General features: G+C 35.4%; 1 protein-coding gene across 1 annotated transcript; it reads right to left on the bottom strand.

Moving 5' to 3' along the window:
* Positions 1-9,758: 9,758 nt before the first annotated feature.
* Positions 9,759-14,697, bottom strand: LOC143177399 (lipase member H). Its single transcript, XM_076375275.1, has 7 exons — positions 14,640-14,697; positions 13,059-13,170; positions 12,240-12,388; positions 11,569-11,823; positions 10,613-10,804; positions 10,283-10,451; positions 9,759-9,910 (listed from the first exon to the last, which is right to left on the bottom strand). Exons 1-7 carry the CDS (start codon positions 14,695-14,697, stop codon positions 9,796-9,798), a joined length of 1,050 nt encoding a protein of 349 aa, XP_076231390.1. The 3' UTR covers positions 9,759-9,795.
* Between the last annotated feature and the right edge of the window lie 8,746 nt (positions 14,698-23,443).

A 23,443-nucleotide genomic window follows, 5' to 3' on the forward strand; every position in this document is an offset into this window, starting at 1 on the left:
AAATGTAAATTCTCCCGCACGAAATTCAATGTTTTTCGCGCGAAATTTGAACTCTCCCCGCGCGAAATTTGAATTTTCCGCGCTATTAATACCGAAAGGTGCGCAGTTCTGTGGCTCCCATCGCAGAACAGGTGTCTCGAGAGTTTTTGTTGTACTAGCGTTCATCGATTATAATACTTTTACTGGGATCATCTCGTAGTTTACTTGTTTTATCGAGGAAACTATTATAATCGACGTTCGGCCATATGGCAGCTGGTCTGCGAACGAATCACGGGACTAAAGAAAGAAAGAAGATAACGGTGTCGTTTCGTTTAACAAGTTCTCGATATCGATGGTGCGGAACCTTTGACGGGATCGAACGTGTTACGAAACGATCGTCACATATCGCTTCAGGAACGTTCGATTTGACCGTAGTTCTGTGTCCTCGTTCGAAGTATACATACGCGTGTACGTGCAACTGTAAACATATTCGTATATATACATATATATGTATCATATATATATATTTACCACGTGTTATATATGCAGATATTGTTATTGTTTATCAAAAAGTAACGGGCCTACCGATTGTATAACTTGTGTTATCGTTTCGTTGATATAGGTCTTGAATATTGAACAGGTTTAAAAGGAGGAGAGAGAGAGAGAGAGAGAGAGAGAGAGAGAGAGAGAAGGATGGAAAAAGAGAGAGAGAGAGAAAGAGAGAGAATAGTGACGAGTCCACGGTGATTATCTATATATCTTGGGAATTGAAAGAATTTATTCAGAAGAAAAAAGCATTATATCGAAACGATTACAAACGTCCCGAGATTTACAAGTCATTACATATAAATATATTATATATATATATATATATACATACATATAATATAATATATCCTTTAAGAGAATCGTTTCTTAGAAAAAAAGGAAAACTGACTTTATACAGTATTATATCTGAGTTTGACTGCTGTAAGGAAATTCATATATTTTATTGCATCGTTGACCTTGAAGTTTCGAATTCGACTGAAGGGGTGGAGAGGAAAACAAACGGGTCGATTGGTACAATAAGAGTAGCACTTTTTGTGTGATTACGTGTTTTAAACTAAGGGAAAAGCGTATTATTAGAAACTCTCGACAGACTTCCCTTGATGGACTTTTCCCAGTCAGTTCAAATCGACATTTGTTCGGGTAATGAACGAGGCGACCCATGTGAATGGGACTTAAAACGCTTCTTCGATTTCCTCTTTCCGCATCACTGAACGCTGAACGAAGGATAGACGGTGGCATAGAAACCTTGTAAATATCATGCCGTGAATATTTCGGGGATCCCCGTTTCTCCAACGCATGTATATGTCCATTCGAATCTCATCGTAGAACTAGAATCACTAATTCTCACGTGAACCGATTCTTTGTTTCATTTCTGACTGCTTTAACACGTCGACTGCCATGGATTTGTTAAAAAATTCTAGAATGTATAGTGTTCCTAATTTTAACTCTCTTGGTATCTTACAATTTATCTGTGTAACTACCTAGAAATACCTGAAAAGGGCTGTTTGTGATCCACAAGAAGTCCTGCGCAAAGCATCGCCTCTTATCTGCTTCGCAAGATATCTGATAGAATAGGAACTGTACTTGTGGTAAAGGTTAAAGGTATTGGAGTTGATTTTTCAACTTTTGGCTACTAAAAGGGTTAAATAATAGCTTTGGTATAATAGCTTTGGTTATACATTTTTGTAAGTGGCTTTGTAATTAAATAAATAATATCTACTATTTGCGATCATATGGAGACTATCAGTCACACATGTATGATATGACAGTCAATGTGTTAAAGTAGGATCCTCGACTTAATGGATCTTGGCTCCATGATAGCCAGGCGTTCATCATTGGTGTAATTAACCACACACAGGCGAAATTGATACGAAGTCAATCCCAGATTGTGGTTAATTAGATCGATGATTCGCAGCTTCTGAGGCCAGAATTCAATAAATCTAATGCGCAAGTAAATCGCGTTTCACTCGAGAGAAGAACGTAACTGCACACGATTGAGTTGCGTTGGGTATGTAAATTAATTCCGCGAAACTCGTATCCTCTTTATTTTTACAAAATTAACTAATATTTATTATTTAACTGTGTCGTGTATAATCACACATAGACAAAAATGAAATTTCTTCCATCTTTAAATTCGAATTTTCCGCCATGAGGCGCAAATTTCAAATTCAAATTTGCCGCCATGAGGCGGGAATTTCAAATTTGAATTTCTCACCACGAGGCGGGAAAATATTTGAATTTCAAATAGTTTTCAGAACATAATCGAAACGCTTAACTAATTTACATACCTAATAGCAAGGATGTATCGATATCACTACGGTAGTAGTAAGAACGTTAATCATTTCTAAAAGTATCTTGGAAAGTGTTAGATAGATTCAGGATTTTCGAGATACTTATTATTTGAAGCTTCTTAGAGTTGAGGGAACGTTGATAAGATTCCACGCGCGTTGCACTCGTTTGAATACAATTTTGTGTGAAAGATGGAAAGATAGTTGATACGTGTGAGGAAGGGAAGGAAAACGGAGATCAATGTGAAGCCGAAAACAGAACTTTTTCTCGCATTTTTCCGAAATCTCAGATCTCATTTAGTGACTCGCGTTTAAGCACTGTGAGTGCAGATAAAAACTACATTACCAAGAAGAGTTGGGCAGTATATATTTTCGATTAAAATCTTATCTCAGATAATTATTCGAACAAGTTTTTTTAAGTCGAGCATTCTATTTAAATGAAAGTCATTTCGAAAAGAAATTAGGAGAAATTCTTGTTCAATTAAAAGTATAATTAGTTGTGGAAAATAGGAACGTACTCATTTTTATTTATCAGTCATTATACAAATAAATTACTGCCCATCTCTGCTAGCAAGTTCCATGAGATTATTTTTCATTATTGACTCTGTAGAAATAAACTATGCTTCTTGAAATCAGTGATGTTTCAAGGAACATAAGCTTGCCAAGTATACAGAATCCACTATATCACGAATAAAATACTTTTCCTTGGTTTAATTGATCGAATACGTACTTGACAGAAAGTGGCTAGAACCTTCAGTTGAAAATATTAACACATTGCTTACAGTGCACTGCAACTTATTTTTAGAATTCTCATATTTTTTGGATTATTTGACAATAAAATAAGGCACACGTGTGAGTGCTTCTTTTCTTATTTGTAGCTCATGTATTTTTCTATATTTTTATATTTATCTCTTATATTAACTTCTATTGACACTTATCATATATCTGTATGCAATATGTTAATATGAATTTGTATTAAGGAGTTTCCTACTATTTATTCCATTTTATTTATTGCATGCTGTTTGTGAAGAAAAATTGAATGTTCTTATAAAGACTCTACTGTTATGTTAACAATATGAAGTTAAGATTATTGTAACGTTTGTTAATCCTTAGTGTAATATTAATTTTATATTGTGGAGAGCAAAGCAGGGATCAGTGAGATCGCTGTTTTGTCTGTATTTTTACTACTTATCACCTTTCAGCCCTTTAAAGGGTCATTCAAAGACTCAACGAGAGAATGCGATTATCGATTACAATATCTAGTCCAGAGAAAGATACGTTAAGCTGTCTGAAATAACACTGCATATACGTACGACTTTGTCGACGAGATTGACAAATATTACAAGATATATTATGTATATGCTTACAATATAGTTTGGAAACTACATTCAATATCTCTGTCTAGTACTGCAAAAAGTATCCATATTAAATGTTGTTCTCAGTTCTGGTTCTTATATTTTGCATTATGGATTTCAATGCATTTCTGACTTATACACACAATTCACTCATACTGCATATCATGAAACTTCACATGAAATTCATTCAACATTCTGCATCGTGCATTGACTTTCATAAAGGATGCTATATATAAGTAACATATTCGTAATCACTATAGAAACATCTTTACATTTGACTACACAGCATAGCATAGAGTGTCAGACTTGCCTGCAACAAAAGCATCATTCGAAAACAATGTTTATTAACTGTGTACAGGGTGATACAATGATAGCAGAGCATAATTCTTCATGGAAAACTAAGCACGTAATACATTCTTCTAAAAAATTTCCGTCATTATTTTTATATTTGCCAGAATTTCATTTCACACTTTCAGCTTATTTTTTCATGAGAATTGATTGCCTTTTCAGCTGTGCTACCAAAAATGGATCACCCTGTATACATAGGAAGAGACACCCTTGAAATCGTTCCATCTTTAAAGACTTTTTATTACATTTCTATTTCCTATATTCTACTGTAGCTTTTATTTATAATTTTCAGAATTTCAGAGTAAAGATAATTGTCTCTCCATTACAATTCTCTTTCCACGATAGCAGTCCTATTTTAAAATACCATTTTTTAAAACTTCTTTAGGATAAATCTAGAAATACAAATATGGACGATTTTTAAGCGTGTTTCACTGTACATTGTAGACAAAGCCTGTGAAACGCTGAACAGATACAGACTATTCCAACGATCTTTAAAATATCTGACGATGAGTAAGAGCTGTTTGATTCTCTGCCAAGAGTTCGACGTTTCACTGTGAATGTTAAATAGTAGCGTTTCAGTCGGCAAAGTGGTACACCGATTCACACGTGCATCCTAAGCAAGCAGTTAGCGAATATACATGAAATCAATCATTGCGAATAGTATAGGGAGGGTAGAGCAGCAGTACGTAAACGTAGACATAGAAAGGAAAAAAGGAGGGCAGATCCTTAGATATATTGTTTGAATTCCTTTCAAAAAGCCGATATTGAGATCCTGTTCGAGGATCAGAATTGGGATCCAATTTTCTTCTCACGCGCCGAGTACATTTGAATACGTGATCACTATACATAACCAGATTTGGTTCTATCATTTCTTCAGGACCAATTATTATAAATGATTAACATATATCGGTAGCATGTTCGAGTCATATTACACAGCATTGTACTTAAATCACGAACCATTAACCCCTTAATGCGATGACTGTATTGTTTTAATATTTTTATTCTTTTTTCATGGTGAATATACATTGAAGATGTATATAGGTAAATCATCTTAATGGATAGGAAGGAAATATGGCAAATAAAGAGGATGAATTAATGTTATCGTAAATTAGGAAAAATGTACGTGTTAAGGGGTTAATTGATACAGAAAGGAAATAAGTGCCAGGACCTCGACATCGATCGGAGCCATATTGAATGACCTATAATTGCGAGAGACGACAGTGTCAAATTTTTTATATAATTAATCATTTTTTTATTTAGTTTTTGTGGTTTAGTAATGTCGAGAGATTTCATTTTTGTAGCGAGTAATAATGGAAGAATTGCAAGGAGGAAAGTAATGTTGATAATTTCTGCGGTCCACTATTTTTCACAAAATAATTTACATAAAAATATAAAGCTACAATTAAAAAGAGAAGTTCTAAAATAAATAATTAGAGAATTAACTCAAGTAAAATTTCTTATTAGGGTGAATATTCATTTTTTCTATTGTAAAATATAGAAGTTGTTTGAACTAAGGTACAAAATGCAACCCTATGTCAATAATAGGGCACAAATCTGTGGTTATAAGGCAATACGACATGAGTCAGATTATCAAAAGATCTTCAAAATTATTAAAAAATAGTTATGGAGTTTGTATCTTAAAATTAGTTTAAATCTATAAAATAGAATTTATACTTTTAGCAAAAAGAGATTGAATCGAAGGAACTTCTCTCTATAATGAAGAAGTCTATAATAAATTATGGTTCCAAACTCTAACCACTAATCCCTCAAGAATAAAAGTATGTGACTTATGCTGTCTTGCTTTACAACCACAAAAATATCTTCATTCCTGAAGCTGTGCCTTTCTTCATCCAATTACCCTTTCGAACACCAATAACTTTTGATATCAATTAGATCTACAATGATCCCTCACAAACATGATTAAAGTATCTACGTAAAAAAATGTCCCTTAAATAAATCTTCAACGAGGAATTATGAATTTTGCATCGAAACAAACTGCGGTATGATAATCAGAGAAGGTCTACGAGCCATTGACAAATCCGGAAGCAAATTGCTCGCAACTATTAATGACAGGTCATTATCGAACTCTCTCACAATCACGTTGGAACTGTCGCCGGATGACACAATCGGCGATGCCCGCACGCGACTGCAGGTTTGCCCTAGCGTGAAACACAAATGGCGGAAGTGCCATACCATTTTATAACTATTATCGACGCTACCTCTGCCCCACGTAACGTCTAAATAGTGCCTTTCATTGCTTTCGAAATAATTTCCGTGCGCAGCCATATGACAATCGATCGATGTCGGTGGTCGTGGTGCAACGTTCAGAATGCACCGTAGCCACAAAGAGCGAAGAAGAAGGTATTGTTACCAGTTACCACCCCCACCTCAGCCTGTATAATTATGGCCCTTTAAATAAAAAGAAATATTTCACTTTAAATAAATTCTTAAGAATTTTAAAAAATTAGAATGCAATTAGAATCGACAAAACTGCAATTTTTTTTACGTTCAAGTATGTGCAAAAAAAAGAATATATTTTAAAAGATATGAATATTTTTCCATAGAAAAAAAGCTGTAACTTCATATTTAATTTGTTTTTCTTTGAAAAAACTGTGGAGGTGTAGGTAAAAAGAAGAACATGTTTGAAAGATGGTATTTAAAAGGCTTAAATTGATATTTTTTTATTTAAAGAATCGTGAGTATGTAAGATGGGGTGGGAGTGGTGGTGGTGTCCTCTGAAAAGCATTGATTCTAATGCATTTCGCGAGACTTCTTTCGAGACAGGAGAAGTAAAGAGCTCGCCACGAGACTATTATACGTGTATCGATAAATGAACGACTCATTCTTCGACGCAACCATTATCACCATTAACCATTAAGCAGTACGAGTATTGCTCGAGTAAGCGGGTCGATCATCAGCCGTGAAATGGAGAAATTCATAATCGTAATAAGAGTAATAATAATGACTACGATGGTGATGATATTAATATTATTACTGATAAAAATAATTAAAAAGAGTAGTTAAGTAGATCGTGTACGCGACAGTATATGAAATGCAGCGAAATTATGTTTGGATATGTCGCAATTGATTCATAACAGTCTCGTTAAAGGAGTAATAACGTGAAACGACGTTTGCACTGTGGTTAGCGAATGGAACACGCTCGAAAATATTGGATATTAATGAAATATTAACTTTCTTCAGCGTGAACGTACAGTATGTGCCTAAGACCTCAATACCTATGACGTTTCACAAAGTACTTACATAATTATTTCTCTCAATAATTGAATTAAAAATAGAATTTCAGTTGTCTGACTAATTGTTGACTGATTCCTCTTTGACGAGAAATCTTCGTTCATCGACCTCAGTTGTTGTTCAAATTGTCGTGGATTTTCGAGCGTGGTCATTTCCACGATCACCTGCGAGTCTTAAGTTTTTAAATTTCCCGCCCAAAACGGCGGAGCACTAATTCGAACAATAAACGTACCAATTGTCACGTTAGCGTTAGCACGACTGTCCAAGACGTATTCGTACGTCGGTCTAAGCGGCACATAACGACGAAGCACGATGATGTAAATAAAGAAAACGACGAAGAAGTATAAACCACGAGGAATCTTTGTAAAGCCTTAGTTTAGCTGAGTAGTGTCATCGATTCGTTTGATTATCATTTCTTCGCGAGTAGAACGATGCCGCAGCATAATGCGAATAATTACGTGGAAATCATTCAGCTTTCTAAGTTCTCTTTTCACCGTGATTCGTCACTTAGAGGAAAGAAAAATCGTCTCTTTATTACCTTCACCTCATGGAACGATTTCGAGAGCATAGGGAGAACTATGTTCGAATGGCAATCAGGGATGGATTAAGGTTTCTGGAAAATAAAAATATTCCCCAATTTTTTAAAGGATTTTATAAAAGATAACTACATATTTTCAATCCTTGGGCAACGCGAAATCGAAGATAATTTTTTTCTTAAATATTTGCAGAAATTTATTTTAGCACTTGTATGAAAAAATAGAATCCCTTAAAGGATGAGGACCAGGGTTACAGCCCCCCTCCCCTTAATCCAGGCCTGGTAGCAATTGTGAATCTCTCAACTCTAATTATTCGTTGAATCATTACCTTAATGTTAATGTAAACCTTGTGCATGTGTACGAAAAAAAAAATATTTCTAAATGGGCCGTAATTACCTTTTCTTCTATAAAATTATTTATACATCGTGAGAAATGAGTCACGATAAGGTTTCGGTCGAGACACGTTCTATTCCCGACTAAGGGTGAATCCTTCGCATAGACGTTGTCGCCGAGAAAAGGTCCAATCGAAGAAATATATTGAAACAATAATAGAGTATATCGACTATTGACAACGATCGAAAAAGAATGATCTTATTTAAACACATTATTGTAACGTTAAAGGGGAAATAAAAATCGAAACATTTCAAGCGCACAGCTTGTTCAAGTTGTTGAAGCATCGTTCTGGCTCCCGCAAGAAAGACTCTGTTCTAAAAAGAGGAAGCTGATTTACCATTTTTCACCGAACAACCGAAGCTGTCCATTTTTTATGGTAGATCCTATTTTATTCGCGATAAGAGAAGAATTTATTCCTTAGAGAATTTATTCCTAAGTCTGTGACGTGTATAGTCGCATAAAATCGATACGCTAAGTCGCGACCAGACTTGATGGACGAGCATAAACGCAGGCGAGCGAGATTCATCCTCTTCTGGATCGTTCGTGTTTGTTCGTACTAATTAGTGCTCGTTCATTAAATATGGACGTGGTTTTGCGTTCTGGGACGACACTCGCGAGCGTAGAAACACGTTGACTGGTCGACAAGGGTCTCCCGATCGTACCGCGTTTCACGATCGATTATTTCTTATCGAACGTCGTAGCCACGATGAACGGTCGCGTTGAATACGTGGGAAAGAGGATGGGACGCGTTCCCTGTGTTTCATATCTGAACCAACCCAAAAGACGAAGCCCCGAAACGCCTCCAGCTTGAAACGTGGATGTCTTAACAACTTGTAATCATTCCATTGCATATTATACATAACTAAGGTTTAGCGCGACAGTGTACTGTAAATCCATAGAAGTTATTATTATATCGTAATTATTATGTAATAAATATTGTTGTTAACATAAAACTGGCTGACGAGTTTTGTTTCTTTATTTTCTATGTGGGTGGAAGATGGAGATGTGCGAGAACTCGGTGTTTGGAGATTGAATCAAAGAAAGTTGAACTGAGAGGAGGTGGGGTTGATGTGAGCTGGATTGGATCAGGAAGAAATCGAGTTGAGTCGGGTCAGTTCGGTTTTGGTTGGGTTTTTTCGGTCTCGCTATGAGAATCAGTGTCAGTATCAGTCGAGTTGGGTCACGAAAAGATCGAGTCGAGTCAAGTCAAGTCGGGAGAGGTCAAATCAGAAAAAGACCAAGCAGAGTTGAGTCGAGTCGAGTCACGTCAAGTTGCCACAATATCAAACCATAAGATACTCTCGACAACTCGACGCAATCTCCAAGAAAAATTCTCGACCTCAGCATTTTCGGGTTCTCGCACCCTCTAATGGAAGGTAGCCCTTCATACGAAGTCAGAAACAATTTTAATAATTGTACATTGAAGGTATTGCGATATAAATTGTACAGTAGGTTGATTAGAAATCGGATTTACTGGCATAACAACTAATTAAACGGTGTATAAAGAAACAACAAGATCAAACTTAACTTATAATACGTATAACTAGTTATAGCGACGCTATTCTATAATTATGTTGATTAGCTGCTTCAGTAAGCTCAATACTGGCGGGAGGACGATCGCTTCTGACTTGTCGTTCGTTGGCTTTTTACGGGTAGACCGCGGGCGTACGGTTTGTCTGCGTTTGTTGAGAGATAGTAGATGCCTCGTGCCCTAAAAATTCATAGTGAATTTCAGCTTAAATAAAATAAAGTCGGGAGATGGGGTGTACGATATATAACAGGATTCCAATCAAGGATGGAGCATTTTTGCCTGGAGAAGGACTGTGCAAGCGGATATGGAAAGTATACTACTAGAAACCTCATGTTTTTTAAGTTAAGTGCTCACATGTATTCTACAATGATTGAAAAATTACTTTAAAAAATTGTACTGAACAAAACCATGATACAATGCATGCTATATGCATTTGGTGGTGATTCAAAACCCTAGAAAATCCTAATGATCCTTTTTACCAATAAAGCAGAGACAAATTTCTACATCAGAAGGTCGATGCAGAAAAATGAAAAATTGACAAAAGTTGCTCACGTATGAGGGGCGTCCTCTCCCATTAGAATGTACTCCTCCAACTTGGGCTTGCACCAGCCGATCAGGTAAGAGAAGAGATTTCCGCAGGGTGCTGCCCAGAATCCCACTTTCGTCGTGATCGACTCTATGTAATAAGGCGTCACCTTTGTGTGATCGCATGACAGGGTTTCTGCGGACGAAATGTGCCACTGATTTCATTCACAGTCAACAATCTGTCCCATACAACGTTTTCTCTAATCATAATGTATACAACTGTACATCTTCTCTCATTTGTAAACTTTCCCTATTATGAAACGCTAATCAGTGTGCAATAACAAAGGTTTTACTTACGAAGCAAGTTGGCAGTTGCACATCCAGGCTGACTCGAGCCGCCATTTACATAGAAATCCACGTGGCCAGTGGGCCCCCACTGGCCCAAAATTCCAGCACCGGTGTGGATCACGTCGACAAAATGGGCATCCGTCTCGTCTAAATCCATCGACCGGTTTCCATTCATATAGAAAAATATGGTCGGATCGAGTCCTTCACCAACATAGAAATTCATGGGTATTAGACAGCATTTTACAAAAAGATATGTTGCAGGTAATTTTACCGCTTGTGAGGAAGGTAGTTAGACAGCACTAGAAAGAAATTTACTTTGTGAATACGATTATCTTGATGACTGGTCGCATGTTAGAATAAAAGTGTTACGTAGAATTTTTGCGATGGAGAATGATTAATCTCTTCAGGAATTCATCTATTTAAATTTGAGAACAATTATTGAGATACATTTGGTACCAGAATTACATTCTCTTGTTCGACAACAGGTATTAGAAATCTTAAAAGGTGGTACTCAGAGTAATCAATTGTTATAAAGTGACTAATACTCGCCTAAAATATGTCTGACTAGAGTCTTATTCTACTGTCGTGCATTAGTCAGGTCAGTCAGAACGAAGGCAGTAGAATAAGTCCTAAGCCAGACACATTTCACGCGTATTAAATTTGAAGCATTTTCTCAAGAATTCATAACTAGAATACGAATTCTGAAACTCAATTTTGTCTATTTTCATTTTCGTCTTATTTTACTACGTAGATTGTAGAATCACCCTTTGAAGTTTCTGATACCTGTCATCGATCATGCTGTATCTATTAGATGATTGACAAATACATATCGATACTTCGGGGGATGAATCTACGCACTGTAATTAAAAGTAATTCAAAATAAGGAGCAATATTCCTGAGGAGTTTAAAAAAATGACAATGAAAAAAATCACCATGAAATTGTGGTATTGAAGTACACACGTTACCTGTGATCCTTCCGAGTTTATCATTGGGCAAATAATTGGCAATGAGCCCGGCTATATGTGCACCCACGCTGTACCCAAGCACGTGTATATTCTCCACCCTTGTACCACGAGGATGATCCCTCAAGTACCTTACCAATTGAGCAATACATCGTGAACAGAAATCTGGACCCCACTGTATCTGTGATAGACAGGGCTCGCGTACCAACGTACCATAATCGACGATTATAATATTGTAATTGCCTCGCGAAAAATACGCTGAAATCGAAAGTTTCATACATCGCGACATCATGAAACGTTATAAACACTGACAATGAAAATTTCATCATCCAAATGGGCATAACTAACTAATTCTATGACAAATCTTATTAAGAAGGAATTTTGATGTAATACTACTAATCAGTTTTTTATGAATTTTTGATAAGAAAACCACGTACCTATAAATAATATTGGAATTGCTTTACTTCCTCAACAACAAGTTTTCTGAAATTGTGTTACATGAAAATCCTTTCTTAAACATTCAAATTATGGTGATAAGAAAAAAAAGAAATCGAAAAAGATACAGGATACAAAAGATCCTTTTCTAATATTAAAATACTATACGAAATATAGTCCTCCCTAGATAAATGATCACTGTCCGCTCCGCCTGAGTGACCGCAACCCTCATTACTCACCTTTTCGAATATCAGGACTGGGTATCAAATTCCTGCCTCCGCCGAAACCATGAATGATGATTTTCGTGGGATGGGATTTGTTAAATTTAGAATAATACAAGGAATCGAACTTTTGAACATCCAAGCGTAAAGGTTTCTTCTGTGTCTCTCTAGAAAAACAGAAAATCATGAAACAAGAATATTAACATCATGTCGGAAGAATATTCCATTCTCCTTTCATATTACATCTCAGGTGAATCAGCAGGTGTTTTCACTGTCGATAGAAAGGGAAGGTGCTCCAAAGATAGTATCTTTAAAAGTTCTTCATTTATTTTAATCAAGAGGCTGCGCAAAAAGCGACAGTGAAAGAAAAAGGGGAACGCGAAGAAAGGGAAACGTGAAGAGTAGTGTCCAGGACTGGACTGTAGCTATGGGAGAAAGGTGAAGGCTCGAAACGGGGCCACTTTCAGTACGAGACGAAATGATCGTGATCTTGAAACCGAGAGTCTAGTGTCGAGGTCCTTCCTTGCGAGCTCTCGCTCGCGAGCCATCTCGAGCCTCAGAAGAAAGTGAGGAACTGTGCTGGACTCTGACGTAAAAGCAGCGGAAATTTCTTCGAAAGTTGGAGCGTTGAACGCCAAGCAATGCGGGGGACTCTTACACGACTGGTTCTACTTGCAGCAATATTCCATTTTGAGATTTCGATATACATAAGAGATAATTTAAGAGATAATAAATTCTATTTTTATAGAAACTTTCATTTTCCAATAACTACTCAAATAATTATTTCTGTCACAACATACTATATGTAAATTTTGCACTCTTTTTAGAATTACTTACCTCGTGTATAAATAAAATTCTATCTGTCGATGTGGACACTCAAAAGGCGGCTTCGCGCAGGATGTGTTGTTGAACAGATCTTTGAACGTTTTAGTATCAGAGTTCACATCGTCTAGAAATAAACAGAAGGGGTCAGGAGTTCACATATCGCATTTTATTTCCCTATTAAATGACCGTGTCTCTCTTATGAATACTATGCAACTAATTAGTCACTTCTCGCACAAGATCAAGAATACGTAATCAATGTTCGGTTAATCTAGGTCTTGCAATGAAAATTATTGAACCGTTGTAAGACTCTAGGAAATGGGTGAAGGTTGCGTGTCTTGCTATTCGCCGTCAATTTTTTGTGCTCCCCTTGACGAGGATCGTTGCATCGGTAATATGACCAGACTTCAATTGATTTGCCTTTAGAAAGGATCTTTAGAAAGTATGTTGATAATGAAGTGTAAAAAAGTTGATAAAATTCAAATAGCTTGAATGTTAATATTGCAATAAAATTTTTAATTTTCAGTATACTACTGTTATGTAATTAATCTTGTCGTCTTTGACAAATGATTAACAGACGATTACTATCGTCTCAGATACATGCAAAATTGCAATCGAAATATGCCAATACCTGCTGCATTAAATTAGAAAAAAATAGGACGATGTTAACATTTTATTATTAATCACTCTATGTGCATAAATATTGCCGATTAGTGACATTTGCTTTATTCTGAAATGTTTGCATAGTACTATATCTGTTGTGTTGCATCATAAATATTGTGATAGATCACTATAGTAGGTACATATTAAGTGATTCGATTTAATGGTTGGAAATAAACAGGTGTAATAGCGCTCCTAATAAGGTAGTCATCAAATATTATAAAACTAAAACATAATTATCTTCAAGAAATACGAAATGCAACACTTTCTAATCATTACTTGAAAATTCAAAGAAAAAGACAAATGAAACATTCCTTTAACTGCAAAATAGACTGATAAACTTCTACGAGAACCATTTATAGTGACACAACGATCCTCATTTTAAAATTACTAATCAGCCAAGAAAAGAGCCAGTACTCCAAATAGGAGTCTTCCAGAAGCCAAATTGATCAACTCCACTTTTTACAAAATTTATCGTCATCATTACTCCTAAGGCACAAAGTAGTAATCTATACTTCTTAAGTCAAAAATTCAATATCTCAACGACAAGACTTACCATCTCTTAAATACTTAGAAGAAAGAAAGATAAATCTCAGTAAGTACACCACTTTGTACTCCGTTCACTACCTTCAACCCTAATTTTAAAGTACACTACTCAATTCTCTCTACCTTTTATTCCCAAAACTCAATCAATTTGTCTTCTGAGCGGCTCATATCTCCCAGTACATCCAACCCTCCCAAAGCTTCATCACAAAAGATCACTCCAAAGCTGCCACCTACTTCGGCCCGCACCACTTCTCGATTCACGTAAGTATCACACTTTTCCTTCCTCGCGGACTACATACTTCAGCGAATAAATTGCATAGGAATTATCCAGCACCGGTGCCTCGAAATCGCGGCGAAGCGACGGACGCAGACCAACGAGTTGCTACTTACGGTGACAGAGCAAAGTTAGGAGGACGAGAAGCAAGCATCTCGCGACACTCATCGCCATCTCCCGCACTCCCGTGATACGTGATATAACATTCAGAACCGCGGTGGTGAAAAATCAGTAAAACTGCTTCCCGCCGCCACTCCTCGTGGTCGACAGCGAAATGCAGAGACGTCCAGAATACGAGACGATTCGTCCACGGGGGGATTTTAGAAAGTAACGTGGCTCTCCGACTCCTCCAGTTTTACGCATCCGTGTGCCGTGTGCGTGTGCACAGTGTCACAGCGGCAGTCGTTGTTTCGCTAAATAGGTGCAATTAGCGCACGGTAGCGGCCACCGAGTCCGGTTACATCTTCGGTTTGGATTTCGTGGCGTGGCGGTTTCCGGGAAAGCGTCGCACGCGATCGCCTCCTGTTTGACGGTCGATCAAGCTAATCATAGCTGTTGAATGCCATGGAAAAGTGTCGTACTTCGGTGGGTAGCTAGTAACTAGTAGTTTTCTAATCATGCGTAGGGGTCATTAATGATCTTTGGGAGAATCGGAGAATAGCGATTGGAAAATATTTAAACACTGTGTTTATTACCTTGGAATTTCGCTCTGGACCTTTTTTCTGACCTCTGATTTCATCTTTGGTTTCGTAGCCTCTGTTTGAGAATACTACACAGGGTAGGATCAAGGGTTTTTTTGTGTATGTGTGTGTATATGAGAAGATAAGAGGGGTGCTTAATACTATACTAGAACATTCCCTACCTTTTTGGAAGATTTTATAAAAGGTAATTGTCCCTCATGAAGTAGATACACTTATAAATAATGTAAAAGTAATATGGCAGTGTGAAATTACTAATTATATGCAATATGTCGTGCTTGTTATCTCTCACGTGACGAATAATGCAAATTATTCGAAATCCTGATACGAGAAAGTTTTAGTTCCGTAATGTTGCGCGGAAGAAGATTCCAGATATTAATCGTAGCCTTTCAGTCGGTGAAAAGCAGTAACGGAAGAAGGGAAATGATGTAATTATTCTTATGTGGGCTGAGTGGCCGACTTTTCGATAGTTCAGGTTTATTTAAGAAGAAGAATAAATAGAGTGAGTGTGAAGTGTATGTAACTATAATAGCTAACTGACGATGAATTACCAATTCATGTAATTACAAGTACTTGTTTTTTCTTTTTCTCAAATTCTATCTATCTTGTCACTAATTAATAGATATACAAATATATTTCGATAATAATAATTTAATTAAATTTATTTCGATAATGTTCAATTATTGAATCACTCTATGGTCCAAATGAGAATCACACTTTTAAGTTTAAAAATCGGTAAAGCAAATTCTTAGGGTCGAATACCTATTAAACAATTATCTCAACAGGTGGCTCCCTACCACTGTCCCCCTCTTTCTTCCACCATAGCGCAGTACTCGTGGTTTATGGCACATGGCCGGCGTTTTGACCTTTCATTGTTAGTTTTGCCCGAAACATTTACCGCGTAGCAGTGACATTGTGAACAGTGTCAGCGTCGAAAAGTGAAAATAAGATATTGCTCCTTACATGCGAATCCAAAGTTGAACCTCGCGTACACACTTCGCGTATTCGATTCTCTGCGAACGATAAAGTGAAAATAGCGTACTGTGCACTGAATATTTTACCAAAGAGTGAAACAAAAGGAATTAAAAATGTGTTACCTGTGTAAGCGGATCTAGAAGGATTATTGGACACACTGGAACTGCTCGTAAGTACTTTACTACTTTTATTTGAACTCTAAACGTTGGTTATCTTGCGAAAAACCAAGTGTAGCGCTTGAAACGTAAAAAAATTGTAACTATAGTGAAGGGTTAATACTACACTTTGTACTTATAAAGGAATCTTACGCGAATATTAAACACACATCACACACCCACGAGAAAACTTGTGCAAGTCGTAGACATGAAATTCTGGGAAAGAATTTTTAAAAAAGCTTTTAAAGCTACTATATGAAATATAAAGCAGATACATGTTAGGAAAATTGATCATTCCTTCAAGTCTGCTCGTCAGTGTACTTGCTCGCTATTCACACGAAGTCAAGCTTTAATCTTGTACCGTGACTAGCATGCCAGACCTCCGGAAGAAAGCTGAGTATTTGAAAAGATCGGCTTACAATTTATTGTCAATAATCAGTATTTCCTGTTCTTTTTTTAATTACATATTACATCAAAATTACATTATACATACATATTTTACATAATAATTGTTGTAATAATTATTAACAAACCAGATTATACCGGCGTGTAACAATGATTCATTCTCGTTCTAATTTCCAGCTATGTGTATATAGAACAGACTCGCTATTTTTTTTTAAACAGTCAAAATAGATTTGTTTGAATCACCCGCTGTTCGGTTATGGATCGCCGCGTTTCCTATTTTCCTCGACAAATCGTTATTGATGATCGTTACGCGAATCTGGAACTTTAACGTTAGTGGACACAGAGAGGGGATGCGTTTCACACAGCAGTTAGACTCATTTGTTGTTCCTCTGGTGTACCAGCGTGCTATCGTCACCAAAATCTAGTGCTGGATTAAGATTTAACTTGGTAACGATGCCCGTGACAATCGTGTTTTCTGATCTTTCTATATTTCGTTCTCTAACGTATTCAAACTATAATGCTTGGCAATTGCTATTAACGCGTTCCAACGAGTTTCAACGTAATAGTGTTGAAATCAGAAAGAATGTAGACTTTTTAGCTTTCGGAATATACAGAGTGTTCCATTTAAGTTGATACAAGGAAGTATCTCGTAGGCGACTAATTGAAGAAAAATGAAACTGGAACTCTTCCATAATTTTGAGGGGGATTAAATGGAATTATTGGGATTATTATATGGGATTAAGTGGGATTATTAGATTTTCAGTGTCTGGGCGTTTTCAAGGTCTGGAGGTGTTCTGTTCAGTGTGTTCTAATTTCTATTTTCTTTAATTAGCTGTCTACGAGATTATTCGTTGTATCAAGTGGGACACCCTGTACGTATTGTGATAGTGATACTATATCAGCTAAGGGTTAAAAATACGTAGTAACTAGATATTAAAAATCCTAGTAACTGAAACTTCAATTTTCTGGAAGTTCACAAAGCTGTTATTGTCAAAAATATTTCGAACGTCGAACTTAATGCTTGTTCACAACGCGTTAATGGAAAGCGCCGAGCGCGGAGATGTAAATCGTGTGATCGAGCGTGGACAAATCGTAAACGCTACAAATCGTGTATTTTGATGCACAGCACGGAAGAGCAGATTGTTTTGACACACGCATAATTCTAGTTCTTGGGTATTTTTTTTTTAACGAATACGTTATCGTCCGCCGAACGATAAATCCGAACAACATTAAATATTGTCAGTTCGATACACTAAGATCGATCGTAATTTATATAATAATAATGATGATTATATATACGTATATATATGATATGTACACACACCTCTACGCGCGCATTCACACCAGATACACGTCTATCAGAATTAATATTCCCTAGAGTGAATAGGTTGCTAAACCAACGCGAAAATTGCATGGAATTTTTTTTATAAATTTTAACTAATAAAAACTAGGAAAGAATACTTTTATAGATGAATTCCAGGTCGAGTAATTCTATGATATCTGTATTCTAAATAATTATATTCTAAAATAATTCTACTCTTTAATAACCCTAAAGTGTCTATTGCAATTTATATTCAGTTCACTTATTGCGTACATGTATAATTACTGAAAATAGGGAGACAGTTAACAAGGCGCTACTATTTAGTGCCTTTTCCTGACAGATGTAGCTCGTAGCTAAGTGTGGTGGGGAGAAACGAGTGACCTTGAATGCGTCTATAAAAGCTACTCTTAAGTATAGCAAATATTTAGGCCAAAGAAAAGGGACTGCTTTAATGGATCTAATGCTACATACTAGATAACACTATGATTATGTAACACAAAACAGTCTTAATGATCACATACACACGCTGATTATATAATTCGAACATTTCATGGACGAAAATCCGCGTAATAACAATCAGAAAATTAAAACTGTACAGTTGATATCCAACGACAAGCCACGAGAAGATTAATACAAGAAAACTTGATTACTTTCGTGCTTCGAAAAAATCACTTTCTTTAAATAAGCACGACACTTTTTGCAATACAAATTACTAAATAGTGTCTTTCAATATTTCTACGAGTTAGTAACATAATGGATTCTACTTTTCGTTAATATTAGGTAACCTAAAATTCGGGATACTTTCGGTGCTAATATAAAGCACTATGTGTATCAGTTTTTAACATAGAAAATTGTTCTCATAACCAACACGTTAATTCGTAGAATATAATCAATAATTTTATTGTTAGTAACAATCAACAGCCTTTCAAGCTGAGAAACGAAATTGCTACAGTAAACTATTTTCTCAAAAAGTGTCGTGTCGATAGGATCGATAGCACGATAGCATCCTGACAATACAGATATACATATATCTCTGAAATGTTTCTAAATTTATTGTCCTCACAACAATATTACTTTTATTTGCAAGCATTTCTCTTTATTGTCTATATTAATAATTGATATCCTCTTGCAAAAGAAGATCAATAGAAGGACGCAGTTCATTTTCATTTTATTTAAAAAAAGAAGAAAAATAATGTACACACTTAATACCAAACTACTGGCACATGTAATGCCTCACTACTGACACGTAATGCCCGCCTACAAGTATGTATACACACGTATGTGTACGCTTACAGAATGTGTATGTATTAGATATAGTGTACGCATACACAAACATGTGTATACATATACATACATACATTTCTTGTATATTTATATAGGATATTTTGAACAGCTCCTTCGAAAATGAATTATAAATGAAAAACATTCAACACGATTTCCACGAAAAATTGAATCCACGACTTTCTAATGTTAAATATGTACTCCTATTATACATACGTGAGTATAGTTTCATGAGATCATTACAATCAAGAGATTTCAAATTGTTCAAAGTGGCAAGAGACATCGCGATGGCATATTTTCTTTAACAAAAATTCGCATTGATTATTATAATCCACTAGCACCATCTTTTCTGTCGCTTGACACTTATAATCAAATATAGTATAAACACTCTCGATTTAACAATTTAGTGTTAACAATATTGCACACAAAATTAATATAAAGTCATCGTACAGTATTTAACTAACATATCTTTCGATAAAATTATCGCATGCGAAAACAGTGACTTTAATTCTGTAAAAATTAACAACTGCATTTGCATTTAACTTAAATTCAACAATTAAAAGAGATTAAAAAATGGTATCTATAATTTCATTACAAGTTAATCAAGTAAGCTTGATCTAATCTCGTTCTTTGACTACACAACAGGTTAATTCATGGAACCAAAATTAGCAATTCAATTTCCATTGGTTCTTCTGCATCTTTGCAAATCGTATTTCTCTCTACAGTCCTCATAAACTTTCAGGATATGAAACTCGTTAATATTTACTTTCTTAATGCACATATACGAGCAAAAAATAAATAATCTTTCTCTATTCATTGTTTGGTACTGCGTGACAGTACAAAGAGAACTATAGTATTGTAGTAGACTATAGTGTCTATTACACATCATATATGTATGTAAAGTTAGCACGATACATGGTACACGGAGAAAAGTGAACGCGCCGATGCCTGAAAAATCGGATTCTTTCCAAAACTCTCGAAAATTGAAAATAGTAATTCCATAATAGAATGCATATGGTGGCGCCATCTCGTGTTCAATCATTCTATCATTTCACAACTGATCGGCTCGTCGCATTCGACTCATCCCATACGTATCTCGTTCTTCATTGTTGTAAATTATTATCAGAGCTATATATTTCATATAAATATATCAGTATTATTGTTCGAACAGCATTAGAGTTTATCCTAAGTACTTTCATCTTGTAGCGATTATACCGAATATTACACATCGACTTCAATCCCTCCTTTTGATTTCGTACATGGATATCGTGGATAGCGTTAGGCCAGTCACTACTTCGATGCAATGGCGAATGTAATATGCGTTTAATTGCAGCTTTATATTGCGTGCGTTACGAGCCACGATTTCAAAGGAAAGTTTACGTTTTGATTTTCGCTGGCAGAGCAGAGTCATTATTGTCGATGACAATATATTCATAAATGTACTTTCTACTAGTACATTTTTTTAAACTTACTTTAAACTTTAAAATTTTTAACGTACTTTCAATTTTTTCTAGTATTTCATTGTTCCACTGTTCCAGTTTTCTTGTTTTTCACTATTCCATTGTTCCTGTTGTTTACTGTTCCAGTTTTTTGATATTCCAACATTTTTCTTGTGTTGGTATCGCTTTATTTTATTGTTTCAGTAATTTATTGATTCAAAATATTGTCGATTATGTTTTTCAAACAATGTATAGCACGTTAGTAGTTGATTGTTGGTATACTTCTTTTGAAATTTATTCTTTTACCTTCGCTGTGTAAATAGTGGTTCATTTTATTGTCCATTGTTAAACATTTTGATCGAAGTGCATTGCAACATGTGCTCCATAAAATATAAAACTTTAAATTTCCCACCTTGTTCTTACACATAACGCTCTTACAGTCTTCTAGGTTATTAATGTCAATTATTAAAGTAATTAAATATTCCTCCGAAAAATAACGATTTCCCCCTAACATCATACCAGAGACAATTCCAACTCCACTCTACCACAAATATAAAATAGTAAAAAAAATTGTACAATTCTCATAAACTTGATCCATATATGTAACCTAATTTTGCGCGCAAAAAATATATCTATCTACATATATCCTCATCAGAAAAAGGTTTCTAATTTATTCTCCTCTCATAATCTTTGTCGAACTATATAAAGGAAATCCTATTGCATACACAGATTACTATAAAAAAGATTCTCAAAAATCTATGTAGCTGCGATGAAAAAAGAACATGGAATTTTCATACTTTGTAATTTTTAGTTAGTCCAATACACCAATTGACTACTTATTATTAGTAACAAAGATTACCGCTGTTGGTTAGCCTGTCATTAAAATTTCTGGTTCTTTACCGAAAGAAAGCAACCGCAGACGTTGCCACAAAAACGTACACCAACGTACAAAATACCTTTCTCCTATTATTGTCCGTATTACTGCTACGATTACCACAATTATTGTCAAACAAGCAATCGTGACTCTATTATTATCCGTCGACATTGCTGGTTACATTAGGCCCGCGTAAACTATTACAGAAGCACAACGATCACTCAACGGAACCTCGAGGAATTATGGAACATAGTTGTTCACCGAGGAAGCTTAATAATAAAACAGTCGATCATAGAATTTCACTAAATTATAGGTTATAAAGACGTTAACCGTACTATATCTTGAACTCTTCGTTAACTCTTCGCTTCATGTGAACGTATAAAACTTTATTTTTGCAATCTCTCTAGGTATTATTTTTAGAGGTTATTTATTTTTAGTATATTGAACTTATTTTTACTAATGCAATAGAATTTAAGGAGTATCAGTATTATCAGTTTGCTTCTGATTAAAAAGTAGATATTAATTAAACTTGTATTGTCCATAATTCTTAAGGCTAACGAAATATATTTTAATCATTTTAATCGTTAAAGAAATTCGATCATTCCGATAGGATAGGAACGTTTATTGTCCCTGAAGCTTGTTAGCTTTTATTGTCTTCCAATCGATCGCGTTTTTCTTAGAACGTTTCTTTGTTTACTTAACCTTGGTACGCCCTTCGAGCTCTTAAGTTTTTTTTTTTAATTATTGTCTTGGGTGGCAAGAACGAAGAGTTAACGTGTCCCTTCAGAACGAATAGCATAAAAAGGCTACTGGGTTTGTTGCATTATCGCAACACGTGCATGAGATTATTGTCGGCACTGCAAATCGTTTAAAAAATAAATATTTCGAAGTGAACCCTTAATCCCTAGCAATCCTTAACACGCTTGTCTAATTTTCACGACACACTGCAACGAGGTTTTCGTCTATTGCAATTATTACTCTCGATTATCAGTCGCCCTCGGCAATATACAATATATACATACATACATATATATGCGTATATGTAATACAATAATTTAATGCATAGACTAAGTTACCGTAATTTAACACAAAAAATAGATCCTTTATTTTTTGAAAATTGTAAAAAAGAAGTGTTCAGTCACATTTCTTTTTGAATACCAAAAATTCAAGTTATTTATTATGCTGAGTTACGATAACCATCAATAACCTTGTATAATATATGTATATACAAAACGAAGCACGTATAGTGAATTTTCAAAAATACTGACAGCAATAAAAAATGTTACACTAGTTGAAATTGAAGTTATTTAAACGATACTTTTTTCCATATTTTTTAACAAAATTAAAAACCTTGAAATATCCTAGTGTTTTTCCTCAGAAAAACAGTGCAGTTTCAATTTTGCCTAGTAACATTTTTTCGGATGTCAGATTTTTGTCACAACTTACATACACATGTACTACGTCTTCTATATACATACACTTTCTATACTAACCCCTTCGTGTGTCTACTACCTTCGTTAATTTGAACAATTTAACATTACGCAGTATTACTTACATATTACTAGATATTATAGTGGGAAATATCGAAATTTACGACAATATGGATCAATTGCTTTCTTCTATTCAAATCTTTTCGCGTGCTTGTCTTCGCGGATGCAAAAATAACACGGCTACCAACATAAATCTGAAAACACTACCGCCTCGTACAATGTGAAAAAGTTACTAGCAATTTGACGCGTAGAAAGCTTACAAACAATCCTTTTCTATTATTC

This window comes from Calliopsis andreniformis, chromosome 3 (assembly GCF_051401765.1).
Source record: "Calliopsis andreniformis isolate RMS-2024a chromosome 3, iyCalAndr_principal, whole genome shotgun sequence".
Lineage (NCBI taxonomy): Eukaryota > Metazoa > Arthropoda > Insecta > Hymenoptera > Andrenidae > Calliopsis > Calliopsis andreniformis.

What these genes read in the sequence shown, in the direction of transcription:
- LOC143177399 (XM_076375275.1), bottom strand. Translation starts at nt 14,697, where the DNA reads ATGGCGATGAGTGTCGCGAGATGCTTGCTTCTCGTCCTCCTAACTTTG. An exon ending in CCTAACTTTGCTCTGTCACC is followed by an intron (nt 13,171 to 14,639) that starts GTAAGTAGCAAC and finishes GTTTATTTCTAG; the next exon opens with ACGATGTGAACTCTGATACT. An exon ending in GGAGAGGACGCCCCTCATAC is followed by an intron (nt 9,911 to 10,282) that starts GTGAGCAACTTT and finishes ATGAATTTTTAG; the next exon opens with GGCACGAGGCATCTACTATC.